The sequence below is a fragment of the Hypanus sabinus genome, chromosome 2 (genome assembly GCF_030144855.1).
Source record: "Hypanus sabinus isolate sHypSab1 chromosome 2, sHypSab1.hap1, whole genome shotgun sequence".
NCBI lineage: Eukaryota > Metazoa > Chordata > Chondrichthyes > Myliobatiformes > Dasyatidae > Hypanus > Hypanus sabinus.
In genome coordinates, this window is record NC_082707.1 from 178,300,503 (window position 1) to 178,322,059 (window position 21,557).

At 41.0% G+C, this 21,557-nt stretch overlaps 1 protein-coding gene across 1 annotated transcript in view; it reads left to right on the forward strand.

Annotated features, from left to right (window-relative positions):
* The window catches only part of LOC132404061 (sodium/potassium/calcium exchanger 4-like), a 146,789-nt gene that overhangs the window by 48,960 nt on the left and 76,272 nt on the right, over nt 1–21,557 (forward strand). Inside the window, exons 6-7 of the mRNA XM_059988058.1 lie at nt 6,970–7,044; nt 20,023–20,048. Of these exons, the coding sequence (XP_059844041.1) occupies nt 6,970–7,044; nt 20,023–20,048 (101 nt within the window). The remainder of the gene's footprint in view (nt 1–6,969; nt 7,045–20,022; nt 20,049–21,557) is intronic.

Consider the following 21,557-nt stretch of genomic DNA (forward strand, 5'->3'; position numbering starts at 1 on the left):
ACCAGTGGAAGGCTGGATTCATTCAGGGTATTTGATGTCTCTGGACTTGTACTTTATGGAGCTCAGAAGGTTGAGCGAGGTTCTCATTGAAACCTACTGAAAGGCCTGGATAGAGCAGATGTGGAGAGGATGTGTCCATTGGGACAGGATAAAGAGACCTTCATTTAAAATTAACAATTTCTTCAGTCAGCGGGTGGTGACTCTGTGGAATTTGTTGCCGAAGTGGGTGTACTTGAGGTGAATTTGATAAGTTCTTGATTGGTAAAAAGGTTAAGGATAACAGGAAGAAGGCAGGAGAATGGAGTTGAAAAAATATTATCCATGATATGTGGAGCAGAGTGTATCAGCTGAATGCCCTAAATCTTTTTCGATATCCTATGGTCTTAATATATGGGATTCGATATAACTAGTTAACAACATTCTTAAAATTCACAGAACAGTAAGCAGTTGACTTCTGTTTTTAATAATGTTGATCTGTACTGATTTAGTTAGGAAACAGAGTTTCAGTCACCAGTTTCGTTCTACGAAAAAGGTCAAAGCTTCCTGTTTTTGTGGTAAAAATCAGAAAAAGGAAGATATGGATTAAAGTAACTTTCCAAGAGAGGACTGGACTTCCACAGAACTCTGGAATTGTTCTCAATTGCCATCAGGAATTAGTCACACTTGCTCATGGTGTTCTTCTAATTAGCCTGATAAATTTGAAATAGTAGTGGATTTTTTTACAATAACTAATAGAAAAATTATATAGAATTTACAGTAATAGCAATCATCAAGCAGATAATTAAAATATTAAGATTACTATAATTCATTAACTGCTACTTATGTATTAATCTTTCAGTCCTCGAGAAATGGATTAGTGCTAAGCCTCTGCCACAATGAATAATTTTGCTGCATAGTGAGCTCCAATCCACAGCAAAGTGCACTTTCTGATAAAGTAACTGCCTGGCAGTATAATGTGAGCATTCAAGAGAATGTTAGCATTTTGAAAGTGGTCATGCGTGCTTGAGAAATGAGTTTCACCCTCTTTTAGTTCACTGAAAAGCAGAATGAGAGATGAGGGGTAGAATTTTGCTTCTATTAGCCATGCTCTGGTGAGTCCATTTCTGGACTACTGCATGCAAGTTTGGCCTCCCTGCTTAAGATAATGTGTAGCTTGGATATTGAGGGATTGCGGTGAAGATTCAACAGATTGATTCCCAGAATAGCAGACTTGTCATACTTGGAGAGATTAAGACTAAGCCTATACTCTTAAGATTAGAAGAATAAGAGGTGATCTCATTGAAGCAGGTGTTGATGTTTCCCTGGTATGAGGTACTTAGAACCAAGTTTCTCAGATGCAAAATGAGTTAACCACTTAGCACAAAAACACCTCTTTAGAGGATACTTCCCTTGTTGCCTGGATTGGGGAGCATGTCTTATGCAGATAGGTTGAGTGAAATTGGCCTTTTCTCCTTGGAACGACGGAGAGTAAGAGGTGTCCTGACAGAGGTGTATAAGATGATGAGACGCATTAATTGTGTGGATAGTCAGAGGCTTTTTCCCAGGGCTGAAATGGTTGACACAAGAGGACACAGGTTTAAGGTGCTGGGGAGTAGGTACAGAGGAGATGTCAGGGGTAAGTTTTTTACTCAGAGAGTGATGAGTGTGTGGAATGGGCTGCCGGCAACGGTGGTGGAGGTGGATACAATTGGGTCTTTTAAGAGACTTTTGGATAGGTACATGGAGCTTAGAAAAATAGAGGGCTATAGGTAAGCCTCGTAATTTCTAGGTTAGGGACATGTTTGGCACAACCTTGTGGGCCGAAGGGCCTGTATTGTGCTGTAGGTTTTCTATGTTTCTATGTTTCTAAAGAGCTGTAGAGGCTCATCTGTTGTATATATTCAAGGCAAATCTTGAAAGATTTATAAATCTTAAGGGAGTCAAGATATATGGAGTTTACTCCATCTGCCAGAAAAAGCAGGATCTCCCAGTATCCAACCATTTCAAGTCTACTTCCCATTCCCAATCTGGCATGACATGGCCTCCTCTACTTCTGCAAAGAGGCCACAACCAGGTTGTAGGAGCAACAACTTATATTCTGTTTGTATAGCCTCCAACCTGATGGCATGAACAGTGATTTCTTGAACTTACAGTAATTGCTGGCCCCACTCCTTGACCATTCCCTCATTCCTGTTTCCTGCTCTCACTCTCTTTACCTAACCATCACCTCCTCTGGTGCTCCTCCCCTTTCCCTTTCCTCTGTGGTCCTATCAGATTCCCCCTTTATCTCTTTCTCCAATCACTTCCCAGCTCTTCACCCCTCTCCCTCTCCCTCTCCCAGTTTCCCAGTTTCACCTATCACCTACCACCTTGTACTTCCTCCTCCCTCTCCTCACCTTTCTATGCTGACATCTCATTTTGCTTTCCAGTCCTGATGAAGGGTCTCAGCCTGAAATGTCCATGGACGCTGCCTGGCCGGTGGGGTGGGGGGGGGAATGGTGGAAGGTGTGTGTGTGTGTGTTGCTTGGACTGACAGTATCTGCAGATTTTCTTGTGTTTATGTGTGTGTGTTGCATATGGAGTTTGATAATTGGTTTATTATTGTCATATGTACTGAGGTTCAGTGATAAACTGTTTTACATGCCATCCGTAACAGTTCATTTCACTGTATCAGTACATCAGGGTAGTATAGGGAAAAATTAATAGTAGAACACAGAATACAGTGATACAGTTAAATGAAAGTGCAACGCAAGCCTGGCATGATGAGGTCGATTATGAGGTTAAGGATTTATCTTTATCAGACAGTCTTATAACAGGAGGATTGAAGTTGTCCTTGTGCCGGGTGTTATATTCTTTAAGGGATTTGTATCTTCCACCCAATGAGAAAGAGAAGAGAGAAAGGACAACAATTAAGCAAGATCTCCCCAAGTGGTGCAATTGTAATGAGGGCCTGAGTATCCCATCCCTGATCCTGATCCCTCTGTTTTGTATCAGTCACTCTCCTGGATCCCCACAAACAACGGGTGAAATTGGACAGAGCAGTTGAAAGATGCAGTCTGGTGTCATGCATGGAGTGATGTGCACTGGGACAGGATTTGTATGTCGTTCCCATCAGGAGCTGTGACAGATCTCCCAGCTAGTGCTTCGTTGCCATGCTGATCTGGGAAGTGAGAGAATGCTCACAGAGCTCTCTCCGTGACAATCACAGTGCAATGGCAGGAGGGCTGCCGTATGGGTGAGGAAGCACACAGAGGAGGGCTGACATCAGCCGTTCCGATGAAGGGTCTTGACCCAAAATGTCATCTGCCCGTTTCCCTCCACAGATCCTCCGACAATATTATGTTTACTTCGACATTGCAAGTATGTAAGCAGCCTACTAACATTAGAGATGATGCGGTCCTGCCTAATCCCAAGGCAATGCAAGGAGCGGGCTGGTCAGAGGGACAGTGTCTACGATTTGTAGTTTGAAAGATGATCTGAGCAGCCTCAGAATAAAATAATGATCCTTTAAAACTAAAATGAGGAGGAATTTCTTCAGCCAGAAGTGCGTGAACACACAGAAGGCAGTGGTGATCAAGTCATTGTGTATATTTAAACCAGAGATTGATAAGTCCTTGACTGGTAAAATGGTTAAGAATTATGTAGAGGAGGGAGAATGGGATTGGAAAGAAAATCAGCCATGACTGAATGGCAAAGAAAGACTCAATGGGCCGAATGGTCTAATTCTGCTCCAGTGTCTTATGTTCGGAACAGAAAAGCTGCAATCAGTGAAGGGAGAACACACAAGTTATTTTGCATAATACTGGCCATTGAACACTGTGGGTGGCAAATGCTGGGTGCAAGACGTTGATGTGACTGTGCAGTCTCTTTGACTGCCATTTCATTTCTGAAACCTATGTAATGCTCTCCTATTCTCTTCTGTAAACAATAAATGTCACACAATTGCACACAAACACTGCTGAGGCACACCTCAGCTGGCATCTTATTCCAAGTACCCACCAGCCTCTGTGTGAGAAACATGCCTCACAAATCCCCTTAATCTCTGCAATTGTTTAAAATATCTGCAATTTTAAAATCCTCTGCAAGGTTTCTCTTCAGCTTCAGATGCTCCAGATGAAGTAGTCCCATCCTATGTATTCTCTCTTAGTAACCAAGTCGTCCATTCCAGGCAAAATTTCTGGGAAATCATGAGCTGGGGCAATGTCTCGTTGGGTAAAATCGCCTTCCATAAAATGTGTAGGTACACCAACAGGCCCAGTTTCTATGATATCATGTTCCAAGTTCTCAGTAACTTTACTACCAAAGTACATATACTTATGTCACCATATGCTGTACAACCTTGGGATTCATTTCTTGCAGACATTTACAGGAAAACAGAAATGCAATAGAATTTTATGAAAACTCTACATTAACAGACAAAGACTAACAAACAACCAATGTGCAAAAGACAAGTTCAAATTTAACTGTCATTCAACCATATGAAACAGCGTTCCGCTGGGGACAAGGTGCAAAACATAGTGACAACAATCACTCACAGCTCACAGCACATATAGCACCTGCAGCTACAATAGCAGAAAGTATGCAGTCACAAAACAAAATAGCCCAAAGGCGTGACGTGGTGTGAAGATTGATGGCACACGGAATGGTGCCCTGGAGCCATGTTTCTGCAGGAACAAGCACACAACAGTTCCTCCTCACGAGCTAGTGTAACTGCAAACAAACACAATTCAGCTTGTCTTTCACCAAGCAAACACCGGAGAGCAACTCCAGAGGGTTCCTGTTCTGTGGAAGACGTCCTGCCTCGTCCCTGTACCAAAGACGCCGTGCCCCAGTGGCTCCAATGACTACAGACTGGTGGCATTGACCTCCCACATCATGAAGACCCCGGACAGACTTGTTCTAGAGCAGCTCCGGCCTATGGTTAGGCCACACTTAGACCCCCTCCAGTTCACCTACCAGCCCCGACTAGGAGTTGAGGATGCCATCGTCTACCTGCTGAACCGTGTCTACACCCACCTGGACAAGCTGGTGAGCACTGAGGGTCATGCTTTTCAACTTCTCCAGTGTGTTCAACACCATCTGACCTGCTCTGCTGGGTGAGGAGCTGACAGTGATGCTTCCCTGATGTCATGGTTTATTGATTACCTGACTGGCAGACCACAGTACGTGTGCTTGCAACACTGTGTGTCAGACAGAGTGGTCAGCAGCACTGGGGCTCCACAGGGGACTGTCCTGTCTCCCTTTCTCTTCATCATCTACACCTCGGACTTCAACTGCTGCACAGAGTCTTGCCATTTTCAGAAGTTTTCTGATGACTCTGCCATAGTTGGATGCATCAGCAAGGGAGATGATGCTGAGTACAGGGCTATGGTGGGAAACTTTGTCACATGGTGTGAACAGAATCATCTGTAGCTTAATGTGAAAAAGACTAAAGAGCTGGTGGTGGACCTGAGGAGGGCTAAGGCACCAGTGACCCCTGTTTCCATCCAAAGGGTCAGTGTGGACATGGTGGAGGATTACAAATACCTGGGGATACAAATTGACAATAAACTGGACTGGTCAAAGAACACTGAGGCTGTCTACAAGAAGGGTCAGAGCCGTCTCTACTTCCTGAGGAGACTGAGGTCCTTTAACATCTGCTGGACGATGCTGAGGATGTTCTACGAGTCTGTGGTGGCCAGTGCTATCATGTTTGCTGTTGTGTGCTGGGGCAGCAGGCTGAGGGTAGCAGACACCAACAGAATCAACAAACTCATTCGTAAGGCCAGTGATGTTGTGGGGGTGGAACTGGACTCTCTGACAGTGGTGTCTGAAAAGAGGATGCTGTCCAAGTTGCATGCCATCTTGAACAATGTCTCCCATCCACTCCATAATGTGCTGGTTAGGCACAGGAGTACGTTCAGCCAGAGACTCATTCCACCGAGATGCAACACTGGTTCACCAGTGAACCAGACATGCAGTATTCTGCATTACTAATGGCCAACAGAGTATTGCGGTCACAAGTAAACTGTACAAGACAATCAATTGCACCATTTTATGGACCGTATACCGCCTCCACACACTGCCTTCAGTGCCTTCTTCCTTAAGTGCAACAACACAGTACGGAACAAGACCAGTTCCACCGCTATTTAACAACCCACTAGAGTGGCAGACTTGCAGTATTTGGCATTCTTAATATCTGGCAATGCCTTGCTATCATAAGAAAGATGAACAATAAAGGATGAACAGTTACATTATTGGTTGGAGCTGAAGAGGCCGCTGCAACCAAGCCTTCTGCCTTCTTATGAGAATGATCCTGTGACTGTGAAAATAAAAAATAACATTGAGAACACAAGTGGTAAAGAGTACCTGAATGTGAGTCTATAGGTTGTAGAATCTGTTCAGAGTAGTTGGGAATGAAGTTATCTTCGCTAGTTCAGGAGTCTGATAGATGTAGGATAATAATTGTGCAAGCAACACTTTTCACTGTATCTTTCAAAGTACATGTGATAAATAATTCTGATTCTGAACTTGGTGGTGTAGGACCTAAGGCTTTGGGGTTCTGATTTTCACAATTTACTGCCTATCCCTAATCCTTTGAATCTCTGCAGTCCTTCTGGCGAAGCTGCACTATTGAGTTTGGAGTTTAGTTATTCCCCTCTCCACCTTCCTCAGCACTTGGTGGCAAGTTTGGGAGAAATTCTGATGAAGTCCTCCCAGTAGGTTGGGTACCTGCTATTTAGGAAGAAGAATAGTATTTGATAAGAACAAAGAATAAAAGAACACAATTATAAAGTGAGATATGGAAACACAGGAGTTTAGGCACATCTTGTTCTTTGTGTTCTTGCATTTCTCTGAATGTTTGAAGGCTCATGTCATATCAGTACTGGTATGTTGATTGGAAGTGCCAGAGGCACTGAATACAGCTAAGGTAACTGCAGGGGAAAAGAATGAAAAGTTCTCATGAGAAATTCCGTATTCTTTAGTAAATTTACTTTCTGCCTTTTTCAGATTGTATATCTCACTCAGTGGTCCGTGTTCAGGGATTCGCTATACTATACTTTGTCAGTCATTCTGCTTATTGTGGTAAGTGAAAGTCTTTGTTCTACTTCTGGCTAAGTTTTATTTCCCAAAACATAAATGCAAGACGTATCACTAATTCCTAATGGCTCTGTCTTATATATTAAGTGTGCCTTATCAATAGTGGTGATATACATCATGGTCCTGGTCTACTTATTGATATCACTGGGATACTGGTATGTATAATTCAACATCAAACTACTACTTCTAGATGAAGTCAAGAGATTGTCTACCATCAGAGGTAACTGAGAATGGGTTTGCAAGCCATGTATGCAGGTGTACGTTTTGATTTTATGTCTTATTTAGACTGGGTTCAATATGTTTATTGTACTGATGTTTTATGTAAACATTCCTTCTTAACGTGATTCTTATAAATCAAGTCACCAGTAAAAGAATCACCAGCAGTGAGTTTTCTTCACCCTTCTGATCTTGGTCCTTGGTTTTCCCCCATATACTCAGTGGCCACTTTATTAGATACAGGAGTGGAACCCGGTCTGCCCTTCTGCTGCTGTAATCCAGGTTCGATGTGTTGCATATTCATAGTTATTCTTCTGCACACTACTGTTGTAGCACGTGCTTACTTGAGTTCATGACAGCCCTTAACCAGCCTGGCCATTCTCCTCTGAACTCTCTCTTTCACCCTCAGAACTGCTGTTCATTGTTTTATTTGTTTGTTTTTTTTTTGCACCATTCTACGTAAACGTACTGTTCATGAAAATCCCAGGAGATTCTCAGTTTCTGAGATACTCAAACCACCCCATCTGGCACCAACAATTATCGAAGTCACTTAGATCACACTTCTCCCCCGTTCTATTATTTGGATAAACAATAACTAAACCTCTTGACCATGCTTTTATGCTTTGATTTGCTGCCACATGATTGGCTGATTAGATATTTACATGAACAAGTGGGCGTACGGGTATACCTAATAAAGTGACCTCTGAATGTATCTACTTGTCAAAATTTTATGAAAGTGCAACATTAGTTCACACATTTACACAGATGATACCCTGCTCTATCTTAATATCATGCCTTGACCCCTCTACTGTTCTACATTATCAGATTCTATATTCATCCTGGCAGAGATTCCCTTCAGCATTCTGACCAGCCTACATTTTGATGTGATCAAAGACTGCACATATAGTAACCCACAAAATGTCTCTCAATGTGCTTACTGATTTGCATTGTTAAGAAAAATATTGATTATTTTCTGAATCGTTTCCAAATCCTTCCATCTCCTCATCTGTTCCCATTTCTGAAATCTCTACCACAGAGATAAAGCTTTTGAAGTGACGTGACTACTCTAAATTTGTAATAATTCTTTACAAAATACAACACAGCTGTTTGGCCTTTCCGGACGACATCAACGTCCCTGCTTTCATTTGCCAATCTTCTCCATGTTCCCCTAGTTCTCTTTTTTCCCTCTGAAACAAACCTCTAACTCTACCCAAAGGACCAGTTCTTTGGTTTTTCTTTCTATGGCTCAGTACCAATTGTTTGATAACATTCTCATGCACTAGTTTGGGACATTTTGATACTGTGAAATCAATGGTTCTTCTGTTATTTGCCTTGACCTACCTGAAATTCGCATAAGAATTGACAGCATCCGAATATATAAAGCATGCCACTTCCACTAATGTTCCGGTGCAGTTTATTGATTGCCATTAGTAATTAGCCTGACAAATCTGCCCAACGAGAAGCTGTTACTGCCAACTGGAAGTCCTCAAAACATCCTTGCTGGCCTTCGTGTGCTCAGTCATGACATTCCTTGGTTCCCTCCATCCTGTTTAGAACTCAGTTATAAACCTTTGTGCATATACACTCAGTGGCCACTCTAATTAGTGCACCAGTACCAGTACACCTGCTCGTTAATGCAAAAATCTAATCAGCCAATCATGTGGCAGCAACTCAATACAGAAAGTATGCGGACATGGTACAGAGGTTCAGCTGTTGGTCAGACAAAACATCAGAATGGGGCAGAAATGTGATATAAGTGACTTACACCGTGGAATGATTGGTGGTGCCAGATGGGGTGGTTTGAGTAACTCAGAAATTGCTGACCTCCTGGGATTTTCATGCACAACAGTCGCTAGAGTTCACAAAGAATGGTGCAAGAAACAAAATTCACCCAGTCTGTGGGTAAAAGTGCCCGGTTAATGAGAGAGGTCAGCAGAGAATGGCCTAACTGGTTCAAGCTGACAGGAAGGCAACATTAAGGCCAGGACCATCAGTTTCCAGGACAGCTCCTTTCACCAGGCCATCAGATTTATCAATACACATTGATCTGATTGTGTATCTGACTGTACATACAGGTACACAAAACAATTATGTATACAGTCTTAACGTTTGGCCAATATCCTCCCACATTTCCTTTCTTTATTGCTTGTACATTGTGACAGAGACACAACGTAAAGATTTTTACTCCCTTGGATGTAAGAAATAAAATAAATAATAATAATAATAATTATATTACAGTAACCTGAAATAACCATGCTTTACAAGAGTGGTGTGTGGAAGAGCATCTTTGAATACACAGCACATTGAACCTTGAAGTAAATAGGCTACTTGCAGAAGACCACAAACGTTCACTCAGTTGCCACTTTGTTAGGTACAGGAGGTAAAATGGCCACCAAGTGTTTAGTAGTGGGTGAGTTACAGAGAAGCCTACCCAAGGTTCATTTCGTGTTGCTGAGACTGAGTCTGTAGATCATCCAAAGATCAACATGTCCTGGAGAATTAAAGGTTAATATCTGACAGTTTTGTGGTGCCACAAGAGAAGGCAAAACTTGTAAGATTTTGATGTCTCGGGATTAGCTAAAAAAATTGCAAGCACAAGGAAGTAACTGACAAAGAAAGCATCAAACATGAGCTGTTAAAATGCAGTTTCAGTGACCTGTGTAGCAAGGGGATCCATTAAATGTGAAATAGAAAAAAATGTAACAGATGGTTAGTCACATTTTCAAAGGATTTGCGAACAGGTAAGTCAGGAAGACTTCTTGAGAGAAATGTCTGTGAAGAAAACAACATTAGCTGCTTTCAAAAGATTCAGGAACAGATCCATCAGGGAGACTTGTGGTAAAATTAATATCTGAAAAATGAGGTGTAGAAAAATGTATGGCTTACAGCAGGAATGTTCACAGACAGAAGCAGAAATGGAAGGCCTCTCACTGTGTGCACTTAACTTAGGTAATATACATCAGCATGTACTGTATATGAAAGATGTCTTGTCTGTTTAATCTACTATCAATACAAGTTACTGAGAGTCATAAATAGAAAGTGCTCAAGTAGCAGATGATTGGTAGCCAAGAAGAGCCAGCATAACCCTCTGAACTCTGTGTCAATAACTAGGTCCTCTGCTGTGTCAGGTCCTACAACACTGCATCGCCAGCTCCCTGCCCTTCTCACTCCTCCACACCCCTAGACCTAACTGAATCACTGTAATACAGGCTGCATCTGGGCAAAGATTTCAACATGCATAGTATTTTTGTAGAGTTGGTTTTACTTCAGCTCGCCATTTTTGAATTTTGCCTTTTTTGTGCTTATGTACAGTATATTGATTAGATTTGGCTTAACAATACATCTTGAGAAATGATTTACCATTGATATATCAGCAGCTCTCTTACCCTGGCATTTCTATAGATGTAGGTGAGTGGAAATCATACCCATCTATGGTGATATGATGTAATTGACAGCTATAACCAAATGCACCTGTGCATAACAATCTAGTGTTTAATTCAACATGTTACCAGTCACCTTGTATTTGATTAATTCATGAAAAGGATGATAGCTTGAGAGGAAAAAAATAATAATAATAAAATTATCATAAATGATCATAGCCAAACTGGAAGAAGTAAACTTAACCAGGAATTTTTGAACTAATTATTAAGTCTAGAAGACTTTTATGTAGCTCATCAGGAGATAAAGTGCTTTTCCTTATAGTGGTCCTGTTTTGGTGAAAAGCTTCTACACTGATTGGGCACTTAAAGTCATAGTGTTATAGAGAAGAACAACGCAGGGACAGGCCCTTCAGCCCGTCTAGTTCATGCCAGAACCATTAAAACTGCCTACTCCCATCAATCTGTACTGGGAACATAGCCTTCCATACCCCTACCATACATGTAGCTATCCAAACTTCTCTTAAACATTGAAATCAAGGTCACATGCACTGTTTGTGCTGGCAGCTCGTTCCACACTCTCACGACCCATGTGTTGGCTCGTGGCCAAGTGGTTAAGGCTTTGGGCTGGCGATCTGAAGGTCGTTAGTTTGAATCTCAGCCGAGGTAGCGTGTGTGTCCTTGAGCAAGGCACTTCACCACACACTGCTCCTGCACGTTTATAGCCCAGAGGTGGTGGTTGGTCCATAAACTGCTGAGTGAAGAAGTTTCCCCTCATGCTCCTTAATCTTTTCACCTTTCACCCTTAACCCATGGTTGTAGTCCCACCCTATCTCAGTAGAAAAAGCCCATTTGCATTTACTCCATCTATACATCTCATAATTTTGTATACATCTGAAAAAAATCTCCTCTCAATCTTCTACATTCTAAGGAATACAATCCTAACCTATTCAGTTTTTCCTTATAACTCAGGTCCTCCGGACCCAGCAACATCCTTGTAAATTTTCTCTGTACTCTTTCAACCTTATTTACATCTTTCCTGTAGGTAGGTGACCAAAACTACACACTATATTCCAAATTAGGCTTCACCAATGTCTTATGCAACTTCAACCCATCTCCTGTACTCAGTACATTGATTTATGAAGGCCAATATGCCAAAACCTTTGTTTATAACCCCATCTACCTGTGACATCACTTTCAATAAATTATGGACCTGTATTCCCAGATCATTTTGTTCTACCGCACTCCTCAGTGCTCTACCATTCACAGTGCAAGACCTAACCTGGCTGGCCCTACTGGTACAAACTCTCATACTTGCCTGCAATAAATTGTATCTTCCATTTGTCAACCCATTTTTCCAGCAGATGCAGATCCCTCTGCAAGCCATGATATCCTTCCTCGCTCTCCACTACATCCCCAACTCTTGGTGTAATCTTCAAACTTGCTGATCCAGTTAACCACATAATCATCCAGATCATTTACATAGGTGACCAACAACAAAAAAGTCAACACTGATCCCTACGGCACACTACTATTCACAAGCCTCCAGTCAACCATCTACTACCACTCTCTGGCATCTCCCACAAAGCCAATACCTAATCCAATTTACTACCTCATCTTGAATGTCAAGTGCCTGAACCATCTTGACGGACCTTCCATGCAGGATCTTGTCAAGGACCCTGCTAAAGTCCATGTAGACAATGTCTACTGCTTTGCCTTCATCCACATTCCTGTCAACTTCCTCGAAAAACTTTATAAGTTTGGTTGGATATGATCTACCATGCATGAAGCCATGCTGACTACCCTTAATCAGTCTATGTCTATTCGAATACTTATATATCCGGTCCCTTAGTATACTTTCCAATAACCATCCCACAACTGGCGACAGACTCACCGGCCAGGAATTTCCTGATTTATATTTAGAGCCTTTTTTAACAATGGAACAACAATGCTCCAGTGCTCCAGTACCTCACCTGTTGCTAAGAATGAGTTACGTATCTCTCTAGGGTCCCATTTTTTTCTGCACTTGCCTCCCATACGGTCCGAGGGAACACCTTGTTAGGCTCAGGGGATTTATCCACCCTGATTTGCCTCAGGATAGCAAAAGCCTCCTTCTCTGTAATCTGTACAGGATGCATGATGTTGATGCCACTTTGCCTCACTTCTGTAGACTCTGCGTCCATCTTCTGAGTAAGTACAGATGCAAAGAATCCATTTAAGATCTCCCCCATCTGTTTTGGATTCACAAGTGGATTACCATTCTGGTCCTCCAGAGGACCAATTTTGTCCTTTGCAATCCTTTTGCTTTCATATATCTGTAGAATCCCTCAGGATTCTCCTTTGCCTTGACTGTTAGTGCAACTTCAGGCCTTCTTTCAGCTCTTCTGATTTCTTTCCTAAGTGTTCTCCGACATTTCTTATACTCCATAAGCACTTCATTTACCGGCCTATACCTGCTCTGCACCTCTATTTTCTCTCTTAACCAGGGCCTCCGTGTTTATGGAAAACCAAGGTTCCCTTCACTTGTTACCTTTACCTTTTATTCTGACTTCTGAATTCAAGCTTTGTATTCTCAAAATTGCTTTTTTAAAGCCCTCTCACTTACCAAGTCCACCTTTGCCAGAGAACAGCCTGCCCCAGTCCACACTTGCCAGATCATTTCTGATACCATCAAAATTGGCCTTTCTTCAATTTAGAATCTCAACCCACAGACCAGAACTATCTTTTTGCATACATACTTTGAAACCAGTGACATTGTGGCCACTAAATGCAAAATGTTCCCCTACACAAAATTCTGTCACCTGGCCTGCCTCATTCCCTGATAGCAAATCCAGTACCGCACACTCTCTCATTGGGACTTCTACATACAGATGAAGGAAACTTTCCTGAGCGCATTTGACAAACTCTGTCCCATCTAGTCCTTTGACAGTATGGGAGTTCTAGTCAATATGTGGAAAGTTAAAAATCACCTAACATATCAACCTTGTGTTTCTTGCAAAAGTCTGCAATCTCTTTACAAATTTGTTCCTTGAAATCATTAGGACTGTTGGGTGGTCTGTAATATAGTCCCATTAATGTCATCATACCTTTCTTACTTCTCAGTTCCACCCATAACGTCTCACTAGACAAGTTCCCCAGTCTATCCTGATGGAGCACTGCTGTGACATTTTCCCTGATTGGCAACATCTTCCCTCCTCCTTTAATACCTCCTGCTCTTTCGCATCTAAAACAGTGGAACTCCTGCAGCCAAGTCTTGCTAATGGCTACAACGTAATAACTCCAGATGTCGATCCATGCCCTGAGCTCATCTGCCTTTCCTACGATACTTCTTGCTTTGTAATATATATGCAGCTCAGGACACCATGCTCAACCTTTTGATCCATGCTCAACTTCTCTGTTTTAATGCAGGGCAAACTAGAGAAAATTCTTCCAGCTTCAAAATTCACATCAGTTTTTTCAGAAGGCCTGTAATTGTCATACTTACAAATGCTTAGGAGCTAGAAAAGTTACCAGCAGTGATAACTGGAAAGTAAGATTTTTCTTTTGATGGAAAAAGCCAATGAAGCAGTGGAAGCTACCTCAGTAAATATATTTAAGACAAGGTTGGATAGATTTTTGCATAGTAGGGGAATTAAAGGTTATGGGGAAAAGGCAGGTAGGTGGAGATGAGTCCATGACCAAATCAGCCATGATCCTATTGAATGGTGAAGTAGGCTCAATGGGCCAGATGGACTACTCCTGCTCCTGCTCCTATTTCTTATGTTCTTAAGTATATTTCATTTCAGTTGTCTATTGTCAGTTTCTTCCATAACATATTGTAGTGCCCTAATCATTATAGTGACTAGAGTGAATTATTTTCTGCAGATTCGGAATAGAATGCTTACCCATCTTGGGGAAGAAACTTTTTCTATAATTTAAAAGACATTATTGCTCCAAAATTATCAATGCTAAATAAAGTTCCACAAATGGAATGGATTTCATAAAAAAATGTTAATTCCACTAAGTTGTAACCGTATGTGTAATATATCCTGCTACCCCTTAACTAATTCTTTCCATACAGCAGTTTCTCAAAATGGGTGTTAGCCTGATGTATTGATTCATATCAAAGGTTCAAAGGTCATTTATTATCAAGGTATATAACTCCAAAATTCATCAATTCTCCAAAGAAGAAACCAAGCCATGAAAGCCAATAAACCAAGAAAGAAAGAGAAAGGAAAGGCAGTACAATCACCAACCCCCAAATCCCATCTCCCCACAAAAAAGAACAAAAATAGAACAGCCACATTGACCCCTAAATCCACCTCATGGCACTAAAAACAAACAAAACAGATCAGGCACATCGACTCCCAAATCTTTCCCCCACACAAGAAAACAAACAAAATGGATTAGGCAGATCGACCCCCAAATCCCCCTACCCCCACAAAAATCAGGCAAAAAAACACAGAATATAAAAACTATAAGACTGGAAAATAGAGTCCATAGTCCAAAGTACAAACTCAAATCCAATTCACTGTTGATCAGCTTGGCCCAATAGTGATCAAAGAAAGAACTCTCTTCCCTTCCCAAGAAACCAAGAAACAAGGATCAAGTCACTAAAATGATCAAAGAGGCTGAAACAGGAAATACTAAAAACACATTCAAGTTCAGTAACATCTCTAAAGAGAAAGATAGAGGCAGTCAGTAGTTTGCCTCAATATTCTCTACAGAAACAGTTTCACCCCTTTGAGCATTTCTACCATTATCTGTTTTCAGTAATATTTTACAGAATGGTTAAATCGTTAAAGAAAACCAATCCGTCCGTCAGGTTCCATGTTAGAGCAATCCATTCAGGTCCTCGCCATGGGCTCATTGGTGGTTGCAGCGATTTGATCATTGTTCTTAGTTTCTCGGGCAGGGAAGTGAATTCTTCCATGGAGATCTTTATTTGATTACTGTTGGGCAAACTAATCAACAGTGAAGCTATGCGTCAGACTAACACCCATTTTGAGAAACTGATCCACGGAAAGAGTTTATTATAGGCCTGCATGATGTATTATATGTGTGGTTATATCCTAGTTGAATAGCAATTTTTATGAAACTTTCCTTTAGGATGCTTATTAAGCTGCAATTGAATCTGCCTCCGTCGCTACCCATTGCAGGCCTTCCACAGCAAAAGTATTCACTGCATAAATTATTTTCCTTTGTGTCATTTGTAATTCTGCTGCTGATGACCTAATTTAGAGCATAGAACAGTACATTACAGGAATAGGTCCTTTGGACAAGGAAGTTGTGCTGAACTAATTAAACTCGTAATTAAATGTCTAACTAAACTAATCCCTTTTGCCCACATAATTTCCATGTCCCTCCATTCTCCTATTTGCCTATCTAAGAGCCTCTTAAGTGCCTCTACTAGCACCCCTGGCAGCACATTTCAGACACCCACCACTTACTGTGTAAAAAAAATCTTGACTCGCACATCTCCTTATGCCCTCCAGTATTAGACATTTCAACAAATTCTTTGTTCATGATTGTCAATGGTAACAGTTTTTTCTATTTATGCAGTAAACAAGATATTTAAAACCTCTCTTTGCAACTGCATCAGTTCCAAGGAGAACAACCCAGTTTTTGTTTTGGTATATCCACATAATCCAACTTCCTCACCCCTAGAAACATTTTATTAAATTTTTGTACCCTCTCTGAAACACCTAGATGTTTCTCTAAAGTACGGCACCCAGTTCAGATGTTTATGTGTAGCTGAACCAGTGCTTTGTAAAGGTTTATCATAGTTACTTATTTTCAATGCCAGTATTTATAAAACAGCATCTGCTTTCTTAATGAGGAGGCTCAGAGTGAAGGGAAAGAATTTGAAGTGGAAGACCTTACCACAGAGGCAGCCATCTTATGAAAATACTGTACACCTCTTGGAGAGGCTGTGAAGGTTAATTCAAAATTAGTCATGAAGCTGCTCCGTGATATAGCCTTATGATAATAAAATTTATATTTTCCTTTTATTTTCTACACAGCTCTATATAAAATGTGAAATTTCTGTTCCAAAAGGCTCTATGCATTTGGCTTTAAAGATTCTCTCTTCAGATATGCAGTCTTCAGCGCTGGAAGTCTTTTGACTGCCTTGAATCTGGCTATTTATACATGAATCTGGCTATTTATACACCGAGCTGTCAAAAAAATAGCTGGAAACCAGCAGAACATCTCAATGGCAGATTGTCAATAAATGGCAAGTTCTTTTGCGACTTCACTCTAAACTCTACATGACAATGATTAGAAGAAAGTTAATTCCTAAGGACAGAGTTGAAGTGAGCAGTTTTTACTGTTTTACAATGAAGTGACATGTTTTATGGCAATACATATCAACTTGATAAGTATCTGCTGCAAATAAGTAATATAGATAGATAGGACTATCAGTAAAGTATTTGCAAATGTTAATATTCCGGTAAGAGAGAGGCAAAGCTTTGCATGTCAAGCAGAGCCGAAACGACAGTGTTGGTAATAATTCGAATAAATTTTGTGAAATAATGATGAATTTGACACAGTAAAAAGCAAAATAATGTACAAAATTGGGTTGGGTGATTGCAAATTAACATAATATTTGTTATCAAATATTCTGTTTTGATTAGATATCTGGAAAAGAAAGTGGTGATTTCCAAACATATCATCTGTATCATGATGTTTTCAAACATCTTTACAGCTCATGAAATACTCTCGGTAGCCACTTTATTAGGTACATCTGTACACCTGCTCGTTAATGCAAATACCTAATCAGCCAATCATGTGGCAGCAACTCAATGTATAAAAGCATGCAGACATGGCCAAGAGGTTTAGTTGCTGTTCAAATCAAAACAACAGAATAAGAAAAAAATGTGATCTAAGTAACTTTGACCACGGAATAATTATTGGTGCCAGATGGGGTGGTTTGAGTATCTCAGAAACTGCTGATCTCCTGAGATTTTCACCTACAACAGTTCTAGAGTTTATAGAGAATGGTGTGAAAAACAAAAAAAAATCCAGTGAATGGCAGTTGTGTGGGTGAAAACATCTTGTTATTGAGACAGTTCAGACAAGAATGGCCGGACTGGTTTAAGCTGACAGCAAGGCAACAGAAACTGCAGTAATCACACGTTACAACGGTGATGTGGAGAACAGCATCTCTGAGTGCACAACATGTCAAACCTTGAATGGGCTACAGTAGCGGAAGACCATAGATATACACTCAGTGCCACTTCATTAGATACAAAAGATACTTAAAGTGGCTACTGAGTGTATTTTTGAAATATTAACATTATTATGAATAAACTCTTCTTGGGTTTCCAGCAGGGTACAGGTATTGATTTTAACTGACGTTTCGATCACAGACTGCCATCTTCATCAGGAATGATGCCTGGGCATGTCTAGTCCGGTGGTGTTTATACCGCCATCATTCATCCCTCCTGATTGATTAGTTCTCATCCAATCAGGTTTCTGTTTTCCCACTTGTATACAGTCGAATTCCAGTTTTGACTTAGAGTGAGACCTTCATTTTTGTTAAAATTCTTTTCCTCTAGTTTTATTTCAATGGTTTCCTTCACCAGGTGGTCCCAAAAGCCACTGGCACGGCTCAGTAGTTTTGTGATGTCGAAGTCAGTCCTATGGTCATTGCAAATGCAGTGTTATGCTTACCTGATTTCTCCAGGAAACCCAAATGGATGTACGTCCTGTGCTCCTGAATGCTGGTTTCCACTGTGCGTCCTGTCTAGCCATTATACACTAATCTGCATTCACAGGGAGCCCTGTAAAAGCCAGCTGTCCTGAATCACCCAGGTCATCTTTGACCCACATAAGCTGTGACTTGAGCTCCTTTACAGGTTTGTGGATGGTATTGATTCAGTATTTCTTCAGGATTCTGGCGATATTCCAGAAACTGTGGAAACATAGGGAAGACAGGTAGTAGTATGGGTTCCTCCCCATTGGTAGGTTTCCTAGGTTTTCTGTTGGCCCCTTTAAGGGCCCGATTGACTTCTTTCACTTTGTAGCCATTCTGTAGGAACATTGTGTGTCTTATTTCCTCATGAAGACTCTCCAGGTTCAAAATAGTTTAAAAGGGTCGACAGAAAAACTAAGAAACCTAACGATGAAGAGGCACCCTTCACTACTGCCTGTCTTCCTGATATTTCCACTGTTTCAGGGAGGATCGCCAGAATCCTGAAGAAATACTGGATTAATACCATCCACAAACCTGTAAGGAAGCTCAATTTACAGCATATGCAGGTCAAAGGTAACCTGGCATTCAGGATGGCTGGCGTTTACGGGATACCCTGTGAATGCAGGGCAGCGTATATCAGCATGGTGGAGACCTTCGTCAAGGAGCACAGGTGGTGTATCCGCTTGGGCTACCCGGAGAAATCAGCGGTAACAAAACATTGCATTCATAATGACCATAGGACTGACTTCGACATCACAAAACTACCGGGCTGAGCCAGTGGCTTTTGGGACCACCTGGTGAAGGAAGCCATTGAAATAAAACTAGAGGAAAAGAGTCTTAACAAAGACAAAGGTCTCACTCCAAGTAAAAACTGGAATTTGATTGTAAGGCAGGTAGGACGGTGGAAACCTGATTGGATAAGGACTAATCAATCGGGAGGGATGGATGACAGAGGTATAAATGTCACTGGACTAGACATGCCCAGGCATCATCCTTGATGAAGATGGCAGAGTTTGTCATCAAATCGTCTGTTACAGTGGATACCTGTAACTGGCTGGAACCCCAAAGAAGAGCTTATTCATCATATACATTGGGAAAGTACTAGATCCTATTAACATTACTGTACACATATGAATGTCCCACAACCAGCCGTGAAATAATGACTGATAACCTGTTGACTAAATGATTTGTCTGAACAACAGGAAGAACCCTCCTCAGCTTCTTCTGATAGTATAACAGGACTATCTTGTACCCATCTGCAAACCGCATTCTTATTTTATCCAAAAGATATCTCTCAGAAAGGATGGTTACCTTTGACAACCATATATGCAAACCTACTCTGGATTCTATTCCCCTAGTATTTAAATCCCGTGCTCTCGTTTCTTGTTCTGTTTCTATTTAAGTCAGTTTCATTTCTCTGCTCTCTTTAACTTCTGTGATTTGGGTTCTATTATATGAAGCCTCTGCAGGATCAGTTTCTGCCTTGGTGGGCAAGTCACCTAGTTTTCTGAAGGAGGAGTTACATAACAAGTTACAGTATATCTGTGGCTGTCAATCAAGGAAGTTCAGGTCTGAACTAGTGATCACAATGAAAAGTGTATTTCAGAATGACAACACTGCAAAACTGATTTTTTCAAACTCTGTGAAATGAGAAGAAGGTTAGTGAAATTATTTAATTACTTTCTTTTCTTGCAGTTCATGTATGATGAGAAAATTGATTGGTAAGTAGTCTGAATTAATAATTACCTTTAAAGTTTTAACATGAAATGATGTAACTATAAATTATTGACAACTTAGTGGAATTAAACTTTAATAATCAAAGGATCTTGAGTTTTTACACAATAGTCATAGAGGCATATAGCTTGGAGAAAGGCCCTTTCACCCAACTCATCCATTCCAACCAACATATCTTCCTAAATCCGTCCTATTTACCCACATTTGGCCCCTTTCCCTCCGGTCCTTTTCCATCTATGAACCTGCCTAAATGACTTTTAAACATTATAATCCTACCTACTTCCCCAAATCTCTGGCAGCACAACTGCTCTCTACTTGCACCCCAGGTCCCCTTTATTTTTTTACCTTCTCATGTTAAATCTATGCTCTCTAATTTTAGCCTCTCTTTATAACTCAAGCCCTCCAGTCCTGGATAACATTCTCATAAATCTCTGCATGCCATTTTCAGCTTAACAATATCCTTTCCCGAGGTGGGCAATGTGAGGATTGTATTGCACACAATACCCCAAGTCCAATCTCAACACTAATTTGTTCAGTTGTACCATCACACCCTATTTCCCATGATCAGTGCCTTGACTGATGAGAGCAAGTATGCCAAATGCCTTCCTCATTACCCTATCTACCTCTGTCACAATGATAATGGTATAAACACATCAATAACAATTTGCAAATACAGATATGATTTTTTCTTTTCTGGACAGAGATCAAGCTAGTGTCAAAAATATATATGCCTTGTGATTAGAGGTCCATTGTTGTCCATTGTCTTTCGTATATCTGATAGTATGGCCTGTTGTAACATTGTGTTCTGCCACAAAATGAAGTAATGAATGTTTAGTCCAGCATGTCAAGTTTTGAAACTATGGTAGACCTGCACAGGTTTTTGCCAAGTGATGATCCAGCCCTTCACCATGAATGTGGTGATTCAGTTCAATGTGCCCTTGGATAGTTTAACTGTTTACTTTCATAAATGGGAAAATTTCCATCTAGGTAGCCTCCAATACAATCAATGTCTCCTTCCAGTAACTTTTTCCCTCTCCCTTCCCTCTTTTTCTATTCCCCACTCTTGCTTCTTACCTCTTACCTCTTCTCACCTGTCTATCACCTCCCCCAGGTCCTCTTCCTCTTCCCTTTCTTCTATGGTCCACTCTTCTCTCCTATCAGATTCCTCCTTCTCCAGCCCTTTAACTTCCCTACCCACCTGGGTTCACCTATCACCTTCTAGCTAGTCCTCCTTCCCCTTCCCCCATCTTCTTATTCTGGCATCTTCCCCCTTCCTTTCCAGTCCTGATGAAGGGTCTCGGAACAACACGTCATTTGTTTACTCTTTTCGATAGATGCTGCCTGACCTGCTGAGTTCCTCCAATGCGTGTTACTCTGGATTTCCAGCACCTGCAGAATCTCTTGTGTTTAAGTTTTCTCAATGTTTTGAAAGCCAATGGCAACAATATCAATCCTCAAGCTCAAATTATGGCATTCACAGAGCAAGAATAGAAGGG